Source organism: Hyperolius riggenbachi, chromosome 10 (assembly GCF_040937935.1).
Source record: "Hyperolius riggenbachi isolate aHypRig1 chromosome 10, aHypRig1.pri, whole genome shotgun sequence".
Classification (NCBI taxonomy): Eukaryota; Metazoa; Chordata; class Amphibia; order Anura; family Hyperoliidae; genus Hyperolius; species Hyperolius riggenbachi.
Window position 1 is genome coordinate 254,625,957 of NC_090655.1, and position 18,614 is coordinate 254,644,570.

The 18,614-nt window shown below is 46.7% G+C and overlaps 1 protein-coding gene across 1 annotated transcript in view; it reads left to right on the forward strand.

The window, feature by feature from the left end:
• Window positions 1–18,614, forward strand: part of LOC137535299 (zinc finger protein 572-like) — a 55,728-nt gene that overhangs the window by 7,527 nt on the left and 29,587 nt on the right. Inside the window, exons 3-6 of the mRNA XM_068257129.1 lie at window positions 8,976–9,110; window positions 9,196–9,319; window positions 10,092–10,189; window positions 10,301–10,814. Coding sequence (XP_068113230.1) covers window positions 8,976–9,110; window positions 9,196–9,319; window positions 10,092–10,189; window positions 10,301–10,814 — 871 coding nt within the window. The remainder of the gene's footprint in view (window positions 1–8,975; window positions 9,111–9,195; window positions 9,320–10,091; window positions 10,190–10,300; window positions 10,815–18,614) is intronic.

Here is an 18,614-nt window from a genome sequence, read left to right on the forward strand (position 1 = left end):
TCCTTCATATAGTCTTTTAAGGAGGTCTGTATATTTAAGACAAAGTCTGAAAGCATTTTAGACCTCATTTCTTCCATTGAGGTACGCAAACTGATTAGATCATTTTAACTACCTGTTCTCTATCTTCCAGTTACAGCAAAGAACCCCAGTTCTGTTAAAGTTTTGCTTCCAGTGGTTTTATTCCTGTATCTGGTATGGTTTGCCATTGTTTACAATGATCTCGCAGTATATGTATCAGTGTTCTCCCCAGAATTTCTTACCAGCCGGGTGGCATGAAAAAGTAGCCGGGTGGGAAAGTAAGGTCACGTTGGGTGGAGTTGAAGGGTGATGCTGGGTGCTACTACTAGGTAGGGAGGGGCAGGGTGGATCGTGTTGGGTGCTACTTGGTAGGGAGGAGTGTAGGTGGATCATGCTGGGTGCTTTTGAATGACGAAGTGGGTATGGAGGAAACACACTGGGAACTACTGATGGGGAGTTACACTGGATGATCTCCCTTGCACACAAGCATGAATGCTAAACAGAATGTACTACAGAGGGGAAAAAAAGGACTGGGAAAGAAAAAACAAGGAGGAATGTGTGAGAGGGAGAGACAGACTAAAGGTAGAAGAAAAAATATGTATACCAGTGTGGAAAAGAAAGGGGGGGCAATAACAAAAAAAAAAAACAATGGGTATCATTCATAAAGAGGCTGTCGGTAGTGCGGGAAAACACCGTTCTTCTCCGCAACCGGTACTTTAGACTTCTGGGTGGGCATTCATAGAGAAGTGTGTAGGTGCGGTGGCAGTGCGGAGATTCCCCGAACTAGGCTGGCGGTAGGCAGGCGTTAGGCAGGCGGAGACAGGGAAGCTGCCGAGTTGATACATTTCTCCGTGTTCCGCTCTGCTGCAGCTGCCTGGGAGGTCTGTGTGTCTCCATTCACTTGCATTGGTATCGCCACATCAGAGGGAGCGGGACTTTCCGACCTGACACCGCTGGCGGTATTCTTTATGAATTAACATTTTGCTACATTTGTTCCGATAATCACCGCACAAGGCGGTGATTTATCACTCTGCTCGGTATGTCTTTTTTTCATGCGGAAAGAGCCTTTATGAATGCTGACTTTGCCGAGTGGTCGGTAAAGTCAGCTGTTTTTAGCATTTCCGCATGCGGAAATGCTTTGTGTGGGTCAGAGAGGAGAGGACTGCAAGCAGTGAAAATGCAGCACTCTCACAGCTCCTGTAACTTGCACAGCACACTGCAGGAGGTCTGCAGACAGGTTTACATCAATGTAATATCTCCGAGCAGAGCAGTTGGGGGAAGGACAGCAATATAGTAGTTGTAAAAATGTCTGTCTCCTCTCCTCCCAGCAAACAAAGTGCATCTGAAAGGGGGGCATGCCATAGAGGTGACGCTACACCAGGCACAGCATGCAGAGGCAGCTAATAGCTATCAATCACCACCTTACCAGGGATTAACAGATAACCATCTGCCCTGCAATGCTGTCTCCTCGGCATAAGCAAATGCTGCGCCACACTCTTCCCTGTGCTCTGACTTCTGACCTGCGAGGCTGGAGGTGAGGCTGGAGCACATGCTGGGAAGTTTGCTGCGATGTGAAGACTGGCTGGAGGAGGAGAGCCCCGTCCTCTGCACTAGTCATGCAGATCGGGTTTCAATAGCTCCAGCTTCTTCCTTTGAAGTTCCCGCGGTGCCTGTGTAACTTCAGTTACCAGGCTCTCCCCGCCCCTCTACATCACGGATATGCAGGAGCTGAGGGGAGGGCAGAGATAGTGTAAGTGACAGCGGCTGGCTCCAATAACACAGCCGCTGCACATTGCATTGAGTGTGGAGGAAGAAAATCTGATGCACGCTGTAACCACAGGTGGGCAGGAAGCTGAGACCAGCCGGGCACTCCGCCCGGCTAATAGGCTCTGGGGAGAACACTGTGTATTAAACCAATAATACCAATCAGCGTCATAATATGCACACAGCAGAGGCAACACTTGACCACCACTTATGATAGTTATCAAGGAAAAAAAAAAAAGAGTATGTAATGCAATATTAAGTGATAAGCAACAGGTGGTAATGGCAAAACCAGACTAAAATCACGCACAAGTAGCAAACTCGCAGTGTCTCAAAATATCTCAACAATCGGTATATCAGTTCAATCAGTTTAGTTCACCAGTATATGTTGGTAAACACTACCTTACTCAGAAGTCACACCAGGTATTTCAGGTGGTCACTTAATGCAGCTAACGACCTGATAGTCTAAGCGGGAGGCGATACGTTTTTGGCAAACAACATTTCATATAACAGATTTTCAGAACATACAGCAGATATTGTAACGAGTTATCAAAAAGATATTTGAAAGAAATGCAAGAACAAGGACAGCCAAAGACACAGTTTGGAAGATGGAAATGAGGAGCCAGCATGACGAGTTAGAGACACACTAAGAACCCGCTATGCAGAATATGCATCAAACATGATTATACATGCAAATTATAAATGAATGGGGAGCAGGCAGATCAAATCGATCAGGTGGAATCTTATCCACAAGGGTCGTACACTTAGGCAGGGAACACACTTGCCTTTCTGTTTTCTGCGTGCATTTTTGTGCATACTTTTTCTGCACACCAAGTGTGTTTCTATGCAGGAAAACTCATGCGTTTTTTCACAGCAGCTGATGTAATTGATAGAGAAAACTGACAAAATGTGCAGAGTCATCATGCAGAATGTCCGTTTTTTTCTGCGTGCCACGGAATATCTTGGCGCTTTATAAATCAATAATAATAATAATTAAGTGTGAACTAGCCCATTGATTAACATGAGTTCTCAGTTTTTCTGTGCAGAAAACAGTCAAGTGTGTTCCCTGCCTTAACCTCTCCCTACCTAAACAGCGGACGCCGCTCCGCATCACTGCACTCTGCTGAACGGATTGCCCAAGTTACCCAGCTCACCTGGCCAGCATTACAGATCCACCCAGCCGAATGCAGCAAAGATGCCTCTCAGCACCTCCAACACCTCTCCATGGGCGCCCCTGAATCACCCAGGGGCTGCCTGGAACAAACACACAGTGTCCGCAGCGCCAGACGTTGTTCAGCGCACCCCCCAGACACACCCCACAGCACTCCCCGCTAGGCCTGAACGATTTTAGGGAAAGATTGTATTGCACGATTTCTGTCATTGGATTCACGATTTGCAATACACAATGATGGATCAGCACACTGATGGTGAGTATGAGATCCCCCAGTATAGGTAGCCACGTATAAGTGCCACCAGTATAGTTTAGCCAGCTATAGGTGCCACAGGACAGGTTAACTAGTGTATTGGTGCCACAGGACAGGTTAGCCAGTGTATAGGTGCGACAGGACAGGTTAGCCAGTGTATAGGTGCCACAGGACAGGTTAGCCAGTGTATAGGTGCCACAGGAAAGGTTAGCCAGTGTATAGGAGCCACAGGACAGGTTAGCCAGTGTATAGGAGCCACAGGACAGGTTAGCCAGTGTATAGGTGCCACAGGACAGGTTAGCCAGTGTATAGGTGCCACAGGACAGGTTAGCCAGTGTATAGGTGCCACAGGATAGGTTAGCCAGTGTATAGGTGCCACAGTACAGGTTAGCCAGTGTATAGGTGCCACAGGACATGCTAGCTAGTGTATAGGTGCCACAGGATAGGTTCGCCAATTTATAGGTGCCACAGGACAGGTTATCCAGGGTATAGGTTCCACAGTTCATGTTAGCCAGTGTACAGTTGCCGTGGCCTCCAGATCCCCCTCACTGCTGCTGTTACCTGCTCCGCTCCCTTCCCCCTCCTCCACTCGCGCCCCCCCCCCAAGTAACTTCCCATTACATTCCGCCTCACTGCATCATATTGCTGTGCGGTGACCCGCAGGGAAGAGGCAACAAGTGTTGCCTAGTAACGGTGGCCACCAGGAAGTGATGTCACATTTCCTGGTACAGGCCCCAAACACTTGTCTCCTCTGCGCAGCAGTTCAATGCGGTGAGCCCGAATGTAATTGGAACTTACTGGAGCAGGAGACTGCAAGCAGAGGAGGTGGGAGGGAGCAGAGCAGACCATGTACCTGCGGCAGCGGCGAAAATCGATGCTTTGACGATCCCAAGATTGTCATTCCCCTGATCACGATTTTCGGTTTTAAACTGAAAATCATTCAGCCCTACTCCCCGCAGCACACTTCACACCAGACCATCGCCAGTATAGCAGACCAGAGCAAATCAGATGAGCAAAACAGATGGTTTCAATGGGAACCGCTGTCCCAGCACAAAACTGTAATCAGCAGCAGATAGGAGCGGGTATAGGCGTGTAGGCGAGGGGAGACAAGGGGGGGCATGATAGGGGACAAAATACAAGGATCAGAGACAGGCACAAACAATACAAACCGCTCGCCACCACCGCTATGATACTACTCGCTGCAGCCGCTACAGACAGGAACAACAGCAGCTTTCAGAAAAGTCTGAGTGGCAGAGGGAGAGCGAGGTGGGGCGAGGATTAGCGGTGCAGATATGTGAAGGCACAGTGTGGAGTTCGGGTCAGGCCGACAAGTCTGTCTCAACGAGTCTCGGCTTGTCCTGATCATCCAGCACTTCCGTGTTCTGTGATCATCCAGCACTTCCGTGTTCTGTGATCATCCAGCACTTCCGTGTTCTGTGATCATCCAGCACTTCCGTGTTCTGTGATCATCCAGCACTTCCGTGTTCTGCACTACCACGGCACTGAGTAGGCTGTGCAGGTCGAGCAGGCTGTGTGGTTATACAGTGGTGTGAAAAACTATTTGCCCCCTTTCCGATTTCTTATTCTTTTCCATGTTTGTCACACTTAAATGTTTCTGCTCATCAAAAACCGTTAACTATTAGTCAAAGATAACATAATTGAACACAAAATGCAGTTTTAAATGATGGTTTTTATTATTTAGTGAGAAAAAAAACCTCAAAACCTACATGGCCCTGTGTGAAAAAGAAATTGCCCCCTGAACCTAATAACTGGTTGGGCCACCCTTAGCAGCAATAACTGCAATCAAGCATTTGCGATAACTTGCAACGAGTCTTTTACAGCGCTCTGGAGGAATTTTGGCCCACTCATCTTTGCAGAATTGTTGCAATTCAGCTTTATTTGAGGGTTTTCTAGCATGAACCGCCTTTTTAAGGTCATGCCACAACATCTCAATAGCATTCAGGTCAGGACTTTGACTAGGCCACTCCAAAGTCTTCATTTTGTTTTTCTTCAGCCATTCAGAGGTGGATTTGCTGGTGTGTTTTGGGTCATTGTCCTGCTGCAGCACCCAAGATCGCTTCAGCTTGAGTTGACAAACAGATGGCCGGACATTCTCCTTCAGGATTTTTTGGTAGACAGTAGAATTCATGGTTCCATCTATCACAGCAAGCCTTCCAGGTCCTGAAGCAGCAAAACAACCCCAGACCATCAAACTACCACCACCATATTTTACTGTTGGTATGATGTTCTTTTGCTGAAATGCTGTGTTACTTCTATGCCAGATGTATCGGGACAGGCACCTTCCAAAAAGTTCAACTTTTGTCTCGTCGGTCCACAAGGTATTTTCCCAAAAGTCTTGACAATCATTGAAATGTTTTTTAGCAAAATTGAGACGAGCCTTTGTTCTTTTTGCTTAAAAGTGGTTTGCGCCTTGGATATCTGCCATGCAGGCCGTTTTTGCCCAGTCTCTTTCTTATGGTGGAGTCGTGAACACTGACCTTAATTGAGGCAAGTGAGGCCTGCAGTTCTTTAGATGTTGTCCTGGAGTCTTTTGTGGCCTCTTGGATGAGTTTTCTCTGCGCTCTTGGGGTAATTTTGGTCGGCCGGCCACTCCTGGGAAGGTTCATCACTGTTCCATGTTTTTGCCATTTGTGGATAATGGCTCTCACTGTGGTTTGCTGGAGTCCCAAAGCTTTAGAAATGGCTTTATAACCTTTCCCAGACTGATATTACTTTTGTTCTCATTTGTTCCTGAATTTATTTGGATCTTGGCATGATGTCTAGCTTTTGAGGTGCTTTTGGTCTACTTATCTGTGTCAGATAGCTCCTATTTAAGTGATTTCTTGATTGAAACAGGTGTGGCAGTAATCAGGCCTGGGGGTGACTACAGAAATTGAACTCAGGTGTGATAAACCACAGTTAAGTTATTTTTAAACAAGGGGGGCAATCACTTTTTCACACAGGGCCATGTAGATTTGGAGTTTTTTTTCTCACTAAATAATAAAAACCATCATTTAAAACTGCATTTTGTGTTCAATTATGTTATCTTTGATTAATAGTTAACGGTTTTTGATGAGCAGACACATTTAAGTGTGACAAACATGCAAAAGAATAAGAAATCAAGAAGGGGGCAAATAGATTTTCACACCACTGTATATGGGCTGAGCGGTGGATCGGAAGGACCTTCCCTGTGCTTCTCCCAAGCTCTGGAGCTACACAGTACTCGCACAGCAGACTAGACACGCCTCCATCCTACTTCTACTGTGTGATTTGAGCACATTTTCCTCAGCGTGCTCCTGATACAGATTCCTCTGTAGTTAGCCGGATCATACCGATCCCCATTCTTGTGGATGGGTGTTATGAGGCCTTCGCTCCAGGCCTGGGGAAAGGAGACCGCACACAGGATGAGGCTCTTGTGAGTGCCTCATGTATGTCTGGGGGGGGACTGTATTTCATCATCTCTGGCAGGATGCCATCAGTGTCACTGGCCTTCTTACATTTTATCAGCTTTATTTTTCTCTTATTTCCTGCACTGTGATTAGTGTATCCAGAGGGTTTTGAAAGTCCTTGGTTGTCTCCTCCATGTCCTTCAGTTTTGTGGCTGTTTGTTTCTGTTCCAGGGTTTGGGCATTTTTCTGGGATGTCTTTGTAGAGGTCCCTGAAGTAGCGGAGCCAGATGTGGTCATTTTGGATGTGAAGAGGGCTTTTCTTGGGCTTTTTGCCGATATGGTTCCAGGTCTCCCAGAATGAGTTGTCCTGGAGGGAGTCCTCCAGCTGTTGGAAAAAAACAGCCACATCTCCCACAAAGTCCATCTCAGGGTGTCTTTGTATTGCCTCCTTAGGTGGTTGTGGGCTTCCCTTACGTCTTGGTTGTTGGGGTCTCTGTACTTTTTCTTACAGGCTGCCCTTAGAGAATTAAGGAGAGTTGCATTCACTGTCAAAACAATTTTGGGACTGTTTATTGGTGGGTCTCTTGATGTTGGTCTCCTTGAGGCCAGCTAGTCCTGCCATAGTATATAAGATGTTACTGAAGTCCTTTACTGCATGGCTGACACCTTGTTGCTTTGGTTCATATGGGTTAGTATGAAAGATTGTCAGCAGCTCTTGGATTTTGGCTGTGTTGGTCATGTTGGTGTATTCTGTGGCAGACTGTTTGGTCCATTTGAAGGATGGTGGCAGCTTGTAGAGACTGGTCTGGCTAGGTTGCTGTGTGGTTGGCTTATCGGTGGATTTCAGGTACAGCAGTATTTGGTTGTGGTCTGACAGGTGTGTTTCAGGGGTAACTAAAAAGGCATTGATGTTTATGGGGTGTGTGTCTCTAAAGGCATAGTCCACCACACTGCTGCCCATGTGGGAGTTCATAGTAAATCTCCCGAAAGAGTCATCCCTGGTCCACCCATTTATTATGTATAGGCCAAGTCTCCGGCACAGGTTCAGAAGGGTTTTCCCACTTTGGTTTACTGTCTTGTCATAGCTGTTTCTTGGTGTCTGCATTGGTTCCTGGTAATGGCTCTCTCCTCCAAGTATGTATGTGTTTCCCTCAATGGTCAGGTAGTCCTTCTCTATGCCTGTTCTAGCATTGAGGTCTCCATAGATGAGCATCCTGCCCTGAAACTGGACTAGCTGACTAGCTAAACTGGGGAGGGGACTACCTAATGCTTGGTGCTGATCTGGTTATCTAACATTGGGAAGGGAGCTGCTTTAATACTGTGGGCTTACCTGGCTTTCTAAACTGGGCAGGGAACTACCTAATACTGGGAGTCTGATCTGGCTATCTATATTGGGGATGGGGGGGGGGGGGGCTACCTAATACTACAGACATATTTGGCTATCTAAACTTGGGTGGGGGCTACCTAATACTGCGGGGGCTGATCTGGCTATCTAACTTGGGTAGGACGCTGCCTTATAGTGGGGGCTCTTATAGCTATCTAACTTGGGGGAGGGGGCAGCCTAACACCGAAGGCACATCTGGCTAGTTTAACTGGGGAGGGGGTTACCATATTCTGGGGGCAGATCTGGCTTTCTAACTTTTGGAGGGGCCTACCTAATACTGGGGGACATTTGGCTAGCTAATCGGAGGAGGGGTCTGCTATATACTGGGGAGGTAATCTGGATGTCTAACTTGGGGCGGGGCACCATCTTATACTGGGGGCTTCTCTGGCTATCTAGTAGAGTAGTAGGGGTGTCTCAGTACCCTAGAGGAAAAGACACAGGAGACAAAAACGAGAGCCCAATAGTGCAATATGTTTTCATATACGAGATACCAACAGGTAAGGTAATTGTACTCCTCACAAAGGTGGGTTGCAGAGGAGCAACTGTCCACAGAAAGCAGGTGGAGACAACACACCTGACTCCACTCGTGGTGCTCCAGCCGGACCTGGGTGTGGTCGCTCTCCTTGGTAAAAGTGACAGATTATCACTATGGTTTAAACCATGTGTGCTCTGTCTACACCCCTCCAAAAGGGTATGTTGGGGGGTACGTAAAGCACAATTTGGGTAAAGAGGCACCCAAGTATGAATACATTTGGATTAAAAACAAGATAAAATCGAAAAAGAGGCTCCCTTTGCTGATCGGCTATTTGCAGTTGGCACTGTTATTTGCCTGAGGAAGCGGGCTTAGAATCATGAAACGCGTTGCCTGCGCTAAATAAATAACTGGAGGTCTCTCCACCTCTAGTGCTGGGGAACCTTGTCCCGGCCCTGCACACAGCTGACTGGAGAGGTGAGGAGGATTTTGGGAGATCATGTGACATTGTTGGTCTTTCTATACAGAGTTTTCCTCCATTAAAGTCTGGTGATCATGTGACCATCACTATGCCCCCACCTCAACCCCTGATATCTGAAAGACACAACAAGCAGAAGATTCTTGAAATCACCAGGAAGATGATGGAGCTGCTGACAGGAGAGGTGAGCAGTGCTGGGAATTATGGGACATTATCCAGTAACAGCAAGCGGTGTGTCTGGGTCTTAACTGTATTATTGTATGTGTCAGGTTCCTAAAAGGGGTCAGGATGTCACTGTCTGTTACTCCATGGAGGAGTGTCAGTATATAGAAGGACACAAGGACCTCTACAAGGACACCATGATGGAGAATCAGCCCATCCTCACATCACCAGGTAAAGAAGAGTGCAGACCTAGATCCCCTCCATCATTTCATAAACACAGGGAGACAATGTACAGGTGAAAGTCCATTTATTTCAGTAATTCAACTTAGGTGAAACTAATATAGGAAATAGGAAACCTTTGCAGGTGTTTTGGATTAGTTTGGATTAATTAGCTGATTAGAGTCTGACACTCTGAGCCTAGGATATTGAATATTTTCTCAATATACTAATGGTCTGAGATTTTGATTTTAAAGAGACTCAGAGATGAATCTCACCGCAGTTTTTGACTTAGCCGGGGCTTCCTCCAGTCCCATAAGAACGGATGCGTCCCTCACCATCCTCCTGCAATCTCCCGTTCAGCCGTGGTGAGCCCCGGTAACGGGTGCAGTCGAAGCCAGTCAGGGTTGCATGCACGGACCTACTGCACATGTGCAGTAGACCTGGGCTGACATCACTGAGTCTGTTACCGGGGCTCACCGCGGCTGAACGGGAGATGGCAGGAGGGGCACATCGGTGCTTATGGGGCTGGAGGAAAACCCGGGTAAGTAAACAAACTGCGGTGAGACTCATGTCTGAGTCTCTTTAAGGGTTTTCATAAGCTGTAAGCCATAATCATCAAAATTAAAACAAATAAAGGCTTGAAATATATTGCTTTGCATGTAATGAGTCTATTGCATATATTAGTTTCACCCTTTAAGTTGAATTACTAAAATAAATGGAGTTTTACACAAAATTCTAATTTTTCAAGTTTCAGCTGTATTCAGTCAGTGTGTGTTTCCTACAGATGGATCCAGTAACAGAATCCCACCAGAGAGATGTACAGGTCCTCTTTATTCCCAGGATTGTAAACAGGAAGATCACACCACCCCTCACAATTATCAGGTAGGTGGGGCTGAGGGTCCCCAGATACTCCAAACCATGTCACATTCTTTCTTCCTGTGTATGCTGTTATGTCTGTTCACATTTGCATTATCTCTCACTTTGTGCACTTAGGGTGGAGAACTTATGCATGGACGTGTCGTGGTTAAAGAGGAAGAGGAAGAAGAAGAGACATTTGTGAGGAGTGATCAACAGTCTATGGAGGAGGGTGACATTATGAGGACAACTAAAGAGGAAGAGGAGGAGACATATGTGAGGAGGGATCAGCAGTCTATGGAGGAGGGTAACCTGATGAGGACAAGTAAAGAGGAAGAAGAAGAGACATATGTGAGGAGTGATCAGCAGTCTGTGGAGGAGGGTGACATGATGAGGACAAGTAAAGAGAAAGAAGAGACATATGTGAGGAGTGATCAGCAGTCTATGGAGGAGGGTGACATGATGAGGACAAGTAAAGAGGAAGAAGAGACATATGTGAGGAGTGATCAGCAGTCTATGGAGGAGGGTGACATGATGAGGACAAGTAAAGAGGAAGAAGAGACATATGTGAGGAGTGATCAGCAGTCTATGGAGGAGGGTGACATGATGGGGGCAAGTAAAGAGGAGGACACTGTTATAGAGGGCAGAACAGGTGAGTAATCAGCAGTACCTATAGAATAATGTGTATCTGTATTGCTGTTATGACTGCCACTGCTCACAGACTGGACATATTAGGGGTTATGCTATGTGCTCATGTTAGATTTTTGCCATCTATAACTATCATTCAGGAATACATATGGTGACAGCTTGCTAACAATAGCAATACAGACACCCCGAGGAAGAGAAAGGTCCCTTTATTCCTTTACACTGGGCTGCCCTCTTTTCCTCTGAGACTTTAGCAGTGGCCTTTTGCTAGTGTCAGCAGTGCTGATTGAACTAATAAAGTGTTACATTTCTTCTGTAGTTCCATTGCTGATTCCCATATGTCATCGTTCTGCCACCTGTCTAAAAAAACCCACGGTTATACGGTATTATACAATTATTTAGTCCCAGGCCCCGCCCTTAAATTAAATAATGCCTCCCACCCACTCCAATTGGCATATATCTATATGGAATTAGCAATTAATATATCAAAATTTGTCAGAAGAAGGAGATACCTCCAAACAGTAATGGAAAACCAACAAAATTTCTTTTGATGCACTTGAAACAAAAAAGAAAAGAAAAACCGAGAGCCCAATATGGTGCAGTAAGTCTAGCAATTGTTGGCAAAATAATTAACAGATGTGGATATACTCACAAACATGGGTTACCACATAGGCAACCACTTGAAATGCAGGTGGGGAGCATTAGAACCTGACCCCACTCAGGTTTAAGAAGTCGCTCTCTGTAGATAGAAAAAAGGGGAGAGTCTCCTCCACCCAAGGTGGACTATATACTGTGCAAATTTGGACAGTTGTTTTTAGATCATTTTAACCTGCCTGGCGCCTCTGTCCAAATTTACACAAAATTTCTTTTGAGGCATTTGTCCCTCTTGTGACCCTTCAAAAAATAATAATCTATCACTACGTACATTATAAAAATATCAAAATTGTATTCATAAATAAAAAAACGAAATCATAGCACATCTATAGTCCCCATAGATGAACCCGAAAACCACCACCCACTTAAAAACCTATTCCCATCATGTTGGCTATGGAAGCCCCAAAGTGCAAGGTCGCCCCCCACTGCTCTGCCTGTAGCCTGTCTAATGTTATGCTGGGCGTCCCCAGGCAAAACAAGAGTCCAGAAAAAATGAGGCATCTTCATGTGTTAGTGAAGCAGAACATCTGTTGGATTGTATGGTTCACTGATGTTGTTATATCATAAAGCAAACAGCAGTCAGCACATGAAATTGATAGTATAGCGGAGTTGCAAACAGGGCTGTGGAGTCGGTCCAAAAATCCACCGACTCCGACTCCTCAGTTTAGGATTCCTCCGACTCCTCGACTCCGACTCCTCTAATTTGCATATTACAATTTTGTTGATTAACAGTATGTAACGTGAAATTCGTCTCTTAACTGCCAACGCTTAGGAATTTTACAAGACAACTGAAGTGAGAAAGATATGTAGACTACTAAATTTATTCCCTTTAGACTAAAACTAGTCCTTGGTAAGAGTACTTGTAAAAGGTACAGACCGGAACAAAGAACATCTATCAGGCCCTAGGCAATGTAACTGTGGGTACATGTAAGAATGATGTGCAGGTACTCTGCAGGGGAATGAGGAGATTCTTCCTCTATTACAAATTCTTCATGCACAATCTGAACAAGGTTTATGGGTGATAGACAACACCTCTGTGTTCAATGTGCACAACATTCTTAGTGGATTCCCTGCAGCTCTGTGGGGAGAGCATATGTAGAGTATAGTACTACTGTGTAACAAAGTAAACCTGAGACAGATGAAATTAAAGTTTTATACGTACCTGGGGCTTCCTCCAGCCCCCTTCAGGCTAATCAGTCCCTCGCTGTCCTCCTCCGCCACCTGGATCTTCTGCTATGAGTCCAGGTACTTGATCCAGTCTGGTGTAGTGCGCATGCACACACTCCACCGCTGGGAGCGTACTACACCTGCGCAGCACTATTGTGCAGGTGCAGAACGCTCCTGGCTGTGGAAGCGGCACGTAGCCAGACTGCTCTGACTGGCTGAATTACCTGGACTCATAGCAGAAGTTCCAGGTGGCAGAGGAGGACAGCGAGGGACTGAATGGCCTGATGGGGGCTGGAGGAAGCCCCAGGTATGTATAAAGCTTTTCTTTTAATTCGCCTCAGGTACCCTTTAATTCATAGACACCAAACCAAATTTTAACAAAATATCAAATTACTTCATGAGCAAAGAGAGTGCATACATTTGCATAAACCAGCATCAATGCAGAATTATTTCCATCTCATTGACCATCTCTATTAGTGACACGGCTACACATCAGGCTTTATACTTACAGCATAGATGTTATTTAGTATATATAAGAGATTCCTGTGTACACATCATATATACAGTCACAATCAGATATTTATATCTGACTTTAAAAATCCGGGGACTGCTTTATTGAAGCAGCACAAGTAACTAATTTTGATTGGTTTATTTCATTTTTGTGGACTGAACACAGCTATTACTGTATATATACATTATTTTTAATGACTATTATCTGAGAAATAGAACATTTTATCATATTTTCTATTTAAATTACAGTTACAAATTCATTAGGAGTCGGTGCATTTTTTTCCGACTCCGACTCCAGGCACCTAAAATTGCTCCGACTCCACGACTCCGACTCTGACTCTTCAGCCCTGGTTGCAAAGTTCATCAAAAACATTGTGTCCCAGAGTCAGAAGCAATAGAAATTCCTTCAGTATAAGGTCATATATAATCATGAATCCATTTTCTTAGCAGTCAATATAAAGGGCCAATCGCAGCCAAGACATCACAGGATCATTAAACTTCTGCACTCAAGAAAGCAAAAGGCCAAATCGCAGCCACGGATCCTTCAATACATATTGTGCTTCGTTATGGAAGGTTGATGGATTATATTGTAATCATGATTACTATTATAAAACAGTCCCACCCATGTGTAAGGAGCTCCTGATTTGTTAGTAGATCAATGAGCATCCGGCGTTATGTAGTCATCGGATGGATAGAAGAAAACCTCTGCTGTGCTATGCTGTGGGAACAGCATATGGATACCAGGTTTGCAGTGCTAGGGGTGATCCGGTGGGGCGCCTCCCACTGACTAGTTTCGCTGTGTAACCGGCATCATCAGAGTTGCCATATTATCTTAAAACTACTGTTTAAATATATCAGGCTGCGCTGTTGCGGTTGTGCACATCTACCCGGAAGGAGGCCCCGCCCATCCGGCGAACGTCACCACGCTCCGGCAACGCCGTGCAGGAAACAAAAAGTCACCAGATAGGCAGGGCCATCCCGGCAGGCGCGGCCATCCGGCGAACGTCACCACACTCCGGCGACGTCGTGCAGGAAACAAAAAGTCACCAGTTCGGCAGGGCCATCATGGCAGGCGTGTGAGCAGCACAGCACCGTCTTGTGGACAATCTCCTAATTAAGACCGGAGGGGGGAGGGGAGGGGAGGCATTTAGCTGATAGATCCATTTCGTCTCACTGCGTAGCAAAGTTACATCGGGATCACCCCCTCTAGGGTTGGGGTGAATACGATCTAAGACAAAAAATGAGATGTCGGACGTAACACTCCATGGGATCGGTTGAAAAGGGCGCCCGAGCTGCCTGTATGAAAAGGGCGCCGCCATAGACATCAATGTTATTTCTGGAAATATGGGCTACAAGGTGTAGAAAAGGGCGCCCGAGTTTTGATATAGGCTACAAGCGGGCTCCCCTTTGTAGCCCATATTTTTTCGGCTACAAGGTTTTCGGCTACAGTAGGGCACCCCTTTGTAGCCCATATTTTTTTCGGCTACAAGGTTTTCGGCTACAGCAAGGTGCCCCTTTGTAGCCCATATTATTGCCTTTTTTTTTTGTAGCCTATGTTTTTATATGGGCTACAAGTGCTGGAAGCCGAATTATTTCATTCCCCCACTATCCATGGCGGCCTGGAGCGGGAATAGTAATTTACACATCCCGGAGTTTTTTTGTAGCCGAAGTTTTTATATGGGCTACAAGCACTGTAAGCCGAATTATTTCATTCCTCCACTATCCATGGCGCCCTGGAGGGGGAATAGTAATTTACACATCCCGGAGTTTTTTGGTAGCCGAAGTTTTTATATGGGCTACACCAGGCGCCTTTTTTGTAGCCGAAGTTTATATGGGCTACACCAGGCGCCTTTTTTTGTAGCCGAAGTTGGTATATATGGGCTCCACCAGGCGCCCTTTTTTACCGGCGCCCTTTTCATGTAGACCCACGTCCATGTCACACAATCCAACAGATGTTCTGTCACTAACACATGAAGATGCCTCCTTTTTTCTGGACTTTTTTGTTTTGACTGGGGACGCCCAGCATAACATTAGACAGGCTACAGGCAGAGCAGTGGGGGGCGACCTTGCACTTTGGGGCACCCATAGACAACATGATGGGAATAGGTTTTTAAGTGGGTGGTGGTTTTCGGGTTCATCTATGGTGGCTATTGATGTGCTATGATTTCGTTTTTTATTTATGAATACAATTTTGATATTTTTATAATTTATATGGTGATAGATTATTATTTTTTGAAGGGTCACGAGAGGGAGAAATACCTCAAAAGAAATGTTGGTTTTCCACATCTATAGGGAATTGCCTGCGTGTCAGTTCTTCCTGTGTGTCTGACACAGCTGAGATGCACGGCCTTAGGCCCAGAGGTGGAGTACTGTGATGTCCGTTACCTGTGAGTATGCAGCACTGGGTTTAAATACCCAGAAGTATGGCTGTACAGTGATCCAGCCTAGGAAGAAGCGGCCGACAGTGTGAAACGGCTGTCAGGCTTTAGTTCCCTTCACCCGCTGCCTGAGTCCTCCCATCACCTCTGTATGCCAGGCTTGCTTTAGTGCCCTGCACCCACTTCCTGACTCTTCTCATCACCTCGGTATGTCGGGCTTGCTTTAGTGCCCTGCACCCACTGCCTGACTCCTCCTATCCCTTCGGTATGTCAGGTTTGCTTTAGTGCCCTGCACCCACTGCCTGACTCCTCCATCACCTGGGTATGTCAGGCTTGCTTTGGTGCTCTGCACCCACTGCCTGACTCCTCTCATCACCCTTGTATGTCAGGCTTGCTTTAGTGCCCTACACCCATTGCCTGACTCCTCCTATCCCTTCGGTATGTCAGGCTTGCTTTAGTGCCCTGCACCCACTGCCTGACTCCTCCCATCACCTCGGTATGTCCGGCTTGCTTTAGTGCCCTGCACCCACTGCCTGACTCCTCCCATCACCTCGGTATGTCCGGCTTGCTTTAGTGCCCTGCACCCACTGCCTGACTCCTCTCATCACCTAGGTATGTCTGGCTTGCTTTAGTGCCCTGCACCCACTGCCTGACTCCTCTCATCACCTAGGTATGTCTGGCTTGCTTTAGTGCCCTGCACCCATTGCCTGACTCCTCTCATCTCCCCAGTATGTCGGGCTTTGCCTTCACATTTCAAAGCAACAGATTCGACATCAGCAGCGACAGGTTTTTTTTTTTTTTTTTTTTGTGGCCATGGTGGATCATGGAGTCAGCGGAAAATCGCTTGTTCCTGGCCAGGAGTGCTTCTATAATCCAGCATTTATAATTTCTCTGCTAACCGGCCACTGGGGTGGAGAAGGAATCAGTAAGGCTCGGTTCTCACTAAGCCTGCAGCTGCCAAATGGACCTGTCAGTGGATCCTGTGCTAAGCATGATCTGACTAGTGATGGCCTGCAGTTCACATCGGTGGACAGTTCACAGCAAAAATTTGCCATTGGTATTTACCGCAAAGCTTATGTTAAGTTTGCGTTCGCCCCATACTTTAACATGGAGCCAAATTTTGACCCTTTACCTTCAAGTCAGGTGAGGCAGGACAGCCAATTAAGCATTCTTACCATATGGGCCACACCCTCCATAAAATAAACAAACCTGGCAGCCATTTTACAGCCAGACTGTAGTAAGTGTAGGGAGAGCTGTGCTGCTGATTGAGGGACAGAGAGATAGCTTGCTGACACTGCTCTGTGTTATTCAGTGCTGTGTAGCTGCTTCCGTAGGTGTTCTGCTCCTTGCAGTTCACCAGCTAGGGACTCCAAAAGTCCTTTAGATCAGGGATCCCCAACCTGTGGTCCGCGGACCACTGGTGGTCCGCAGGACGTTTTCAGTTGGGCCGCGGGACTGTCCTCTTACCTGCCCCCTCTGCCCGTCCCCCTCCGTGGCCGCCGCTGTTGTTACCTTTGGCGGCCGCTTGGTCTCTTATATTCCCCTTCTCTCTCTCTTGCCAGCGTGTGAGTCGCAGCTGCAGCCTGCTGTGATAGAGAGGGAGGAAGCAGGAGAGAGAGAGAGCGGCTTCCTGTAGCGGCGCGCCGTTACTATGGGAACCGCTCTCTCTTTCCTGCTTCTTCCCTCTCCATCACAGCAGCCGTGGGGCGCGCTGCTGTGACTCACACTCCGGCGAGAGAGAGAGGGGAATGTAAAGAGACCGCCAGCAAAGGTAACTGCAGCGGCGGCCGCAGGGGGAGGGGTGTGGGCGGGGGCTACTATACTGGGGCACAATGCTAGCTATACTGGGGCACAATGCTGGCTATTCTTGGGCACTATACTAGCCGTACTGGGCACTATTCTGGCTGTACTGGGGCACTATACTAGCTATACTGAGGTATACTAGCTATACTGGGGAACTATACTGGCCATACTGGGCACTATACTGGCTGTACTGGGGCACTATACTAGCTATACTGGGGCATATTAGCTATACTGGGGCACTATACTAGCTATACTAGACACTATACTAGCTATACTGGGGCACTATACTAGCTATACTGGGGCATACTACCTATACTGGGGCACTATACTACCTATACTGGGGCACACTAGCTATACTGGGGCACTATACTAGCCATACTGGGCACTATACTAGCTATACTGGGGCATACTAACTATACTGGGGCACTATACTAGCTATACTGGGGCATACTAACTATACTGGGGCACTATACTACCTATACTGGGGCACACTAGCTATACTTGGGCACTATACTAGCTATACTGGGGCACTATACTAGCTATACTGGGCACTATATTAGCTTTACTGGGCACTATACTAGCTATACTGGAGTAACTGTACTAGCCATACTGGGGCAACTAAACTCCCTATACTGGGGCAACTATGATAGCTATGCCCCCATCCCCCCCCCGGTAACCCGCCGCGCACGACATTGTACCCACCACCCCTCTCCCCCCTTCCCCGGCGGGCCCCGGAGAGAAATTTGGTCAGAAAGTGGTCCCCGGGCCGGAAAAGGTTGGGCACCCCTGCTTTAGATGACTGATACTGCTGTTATTTTTGTGGTTGTTGTTTGTGGTGTGTAGCTTATATACACCACCTGTTTAATATAATGTAGTGTGAGTGTGTCACTGTTACAGCCTGTCACTATGTTAAAATAGAGTGATTGAGTGACCGTGTTGTACTGTAAAACTTGTGTGTCACCTGAGATTGTCACACAAAGCGTTTAACATGACTGTTGATTTTGTAGTGCAGTGTTAGGCCCATTGAACAAAGTAAAGGAAAAGTCTGGCACTGTCACGTTTAATGATCGGAAGGAACAAGCAGCGTGGTGAATGCACAGCAAACACATGAATGACTACAATTAGCATAAGCTTACATAAGCTTTGCGATAAATACCAATGGCAAATTTTTGCTGTGAACTGTCCACCGATGTCAACTGCAGGCCATCACTAGTCAGATCATGCTTAGCACAGGATCCACTGACAGGTCCATTTGGTGGCTGCAGGCTTTGTGAGAACCGAGCCTTACCGATTCC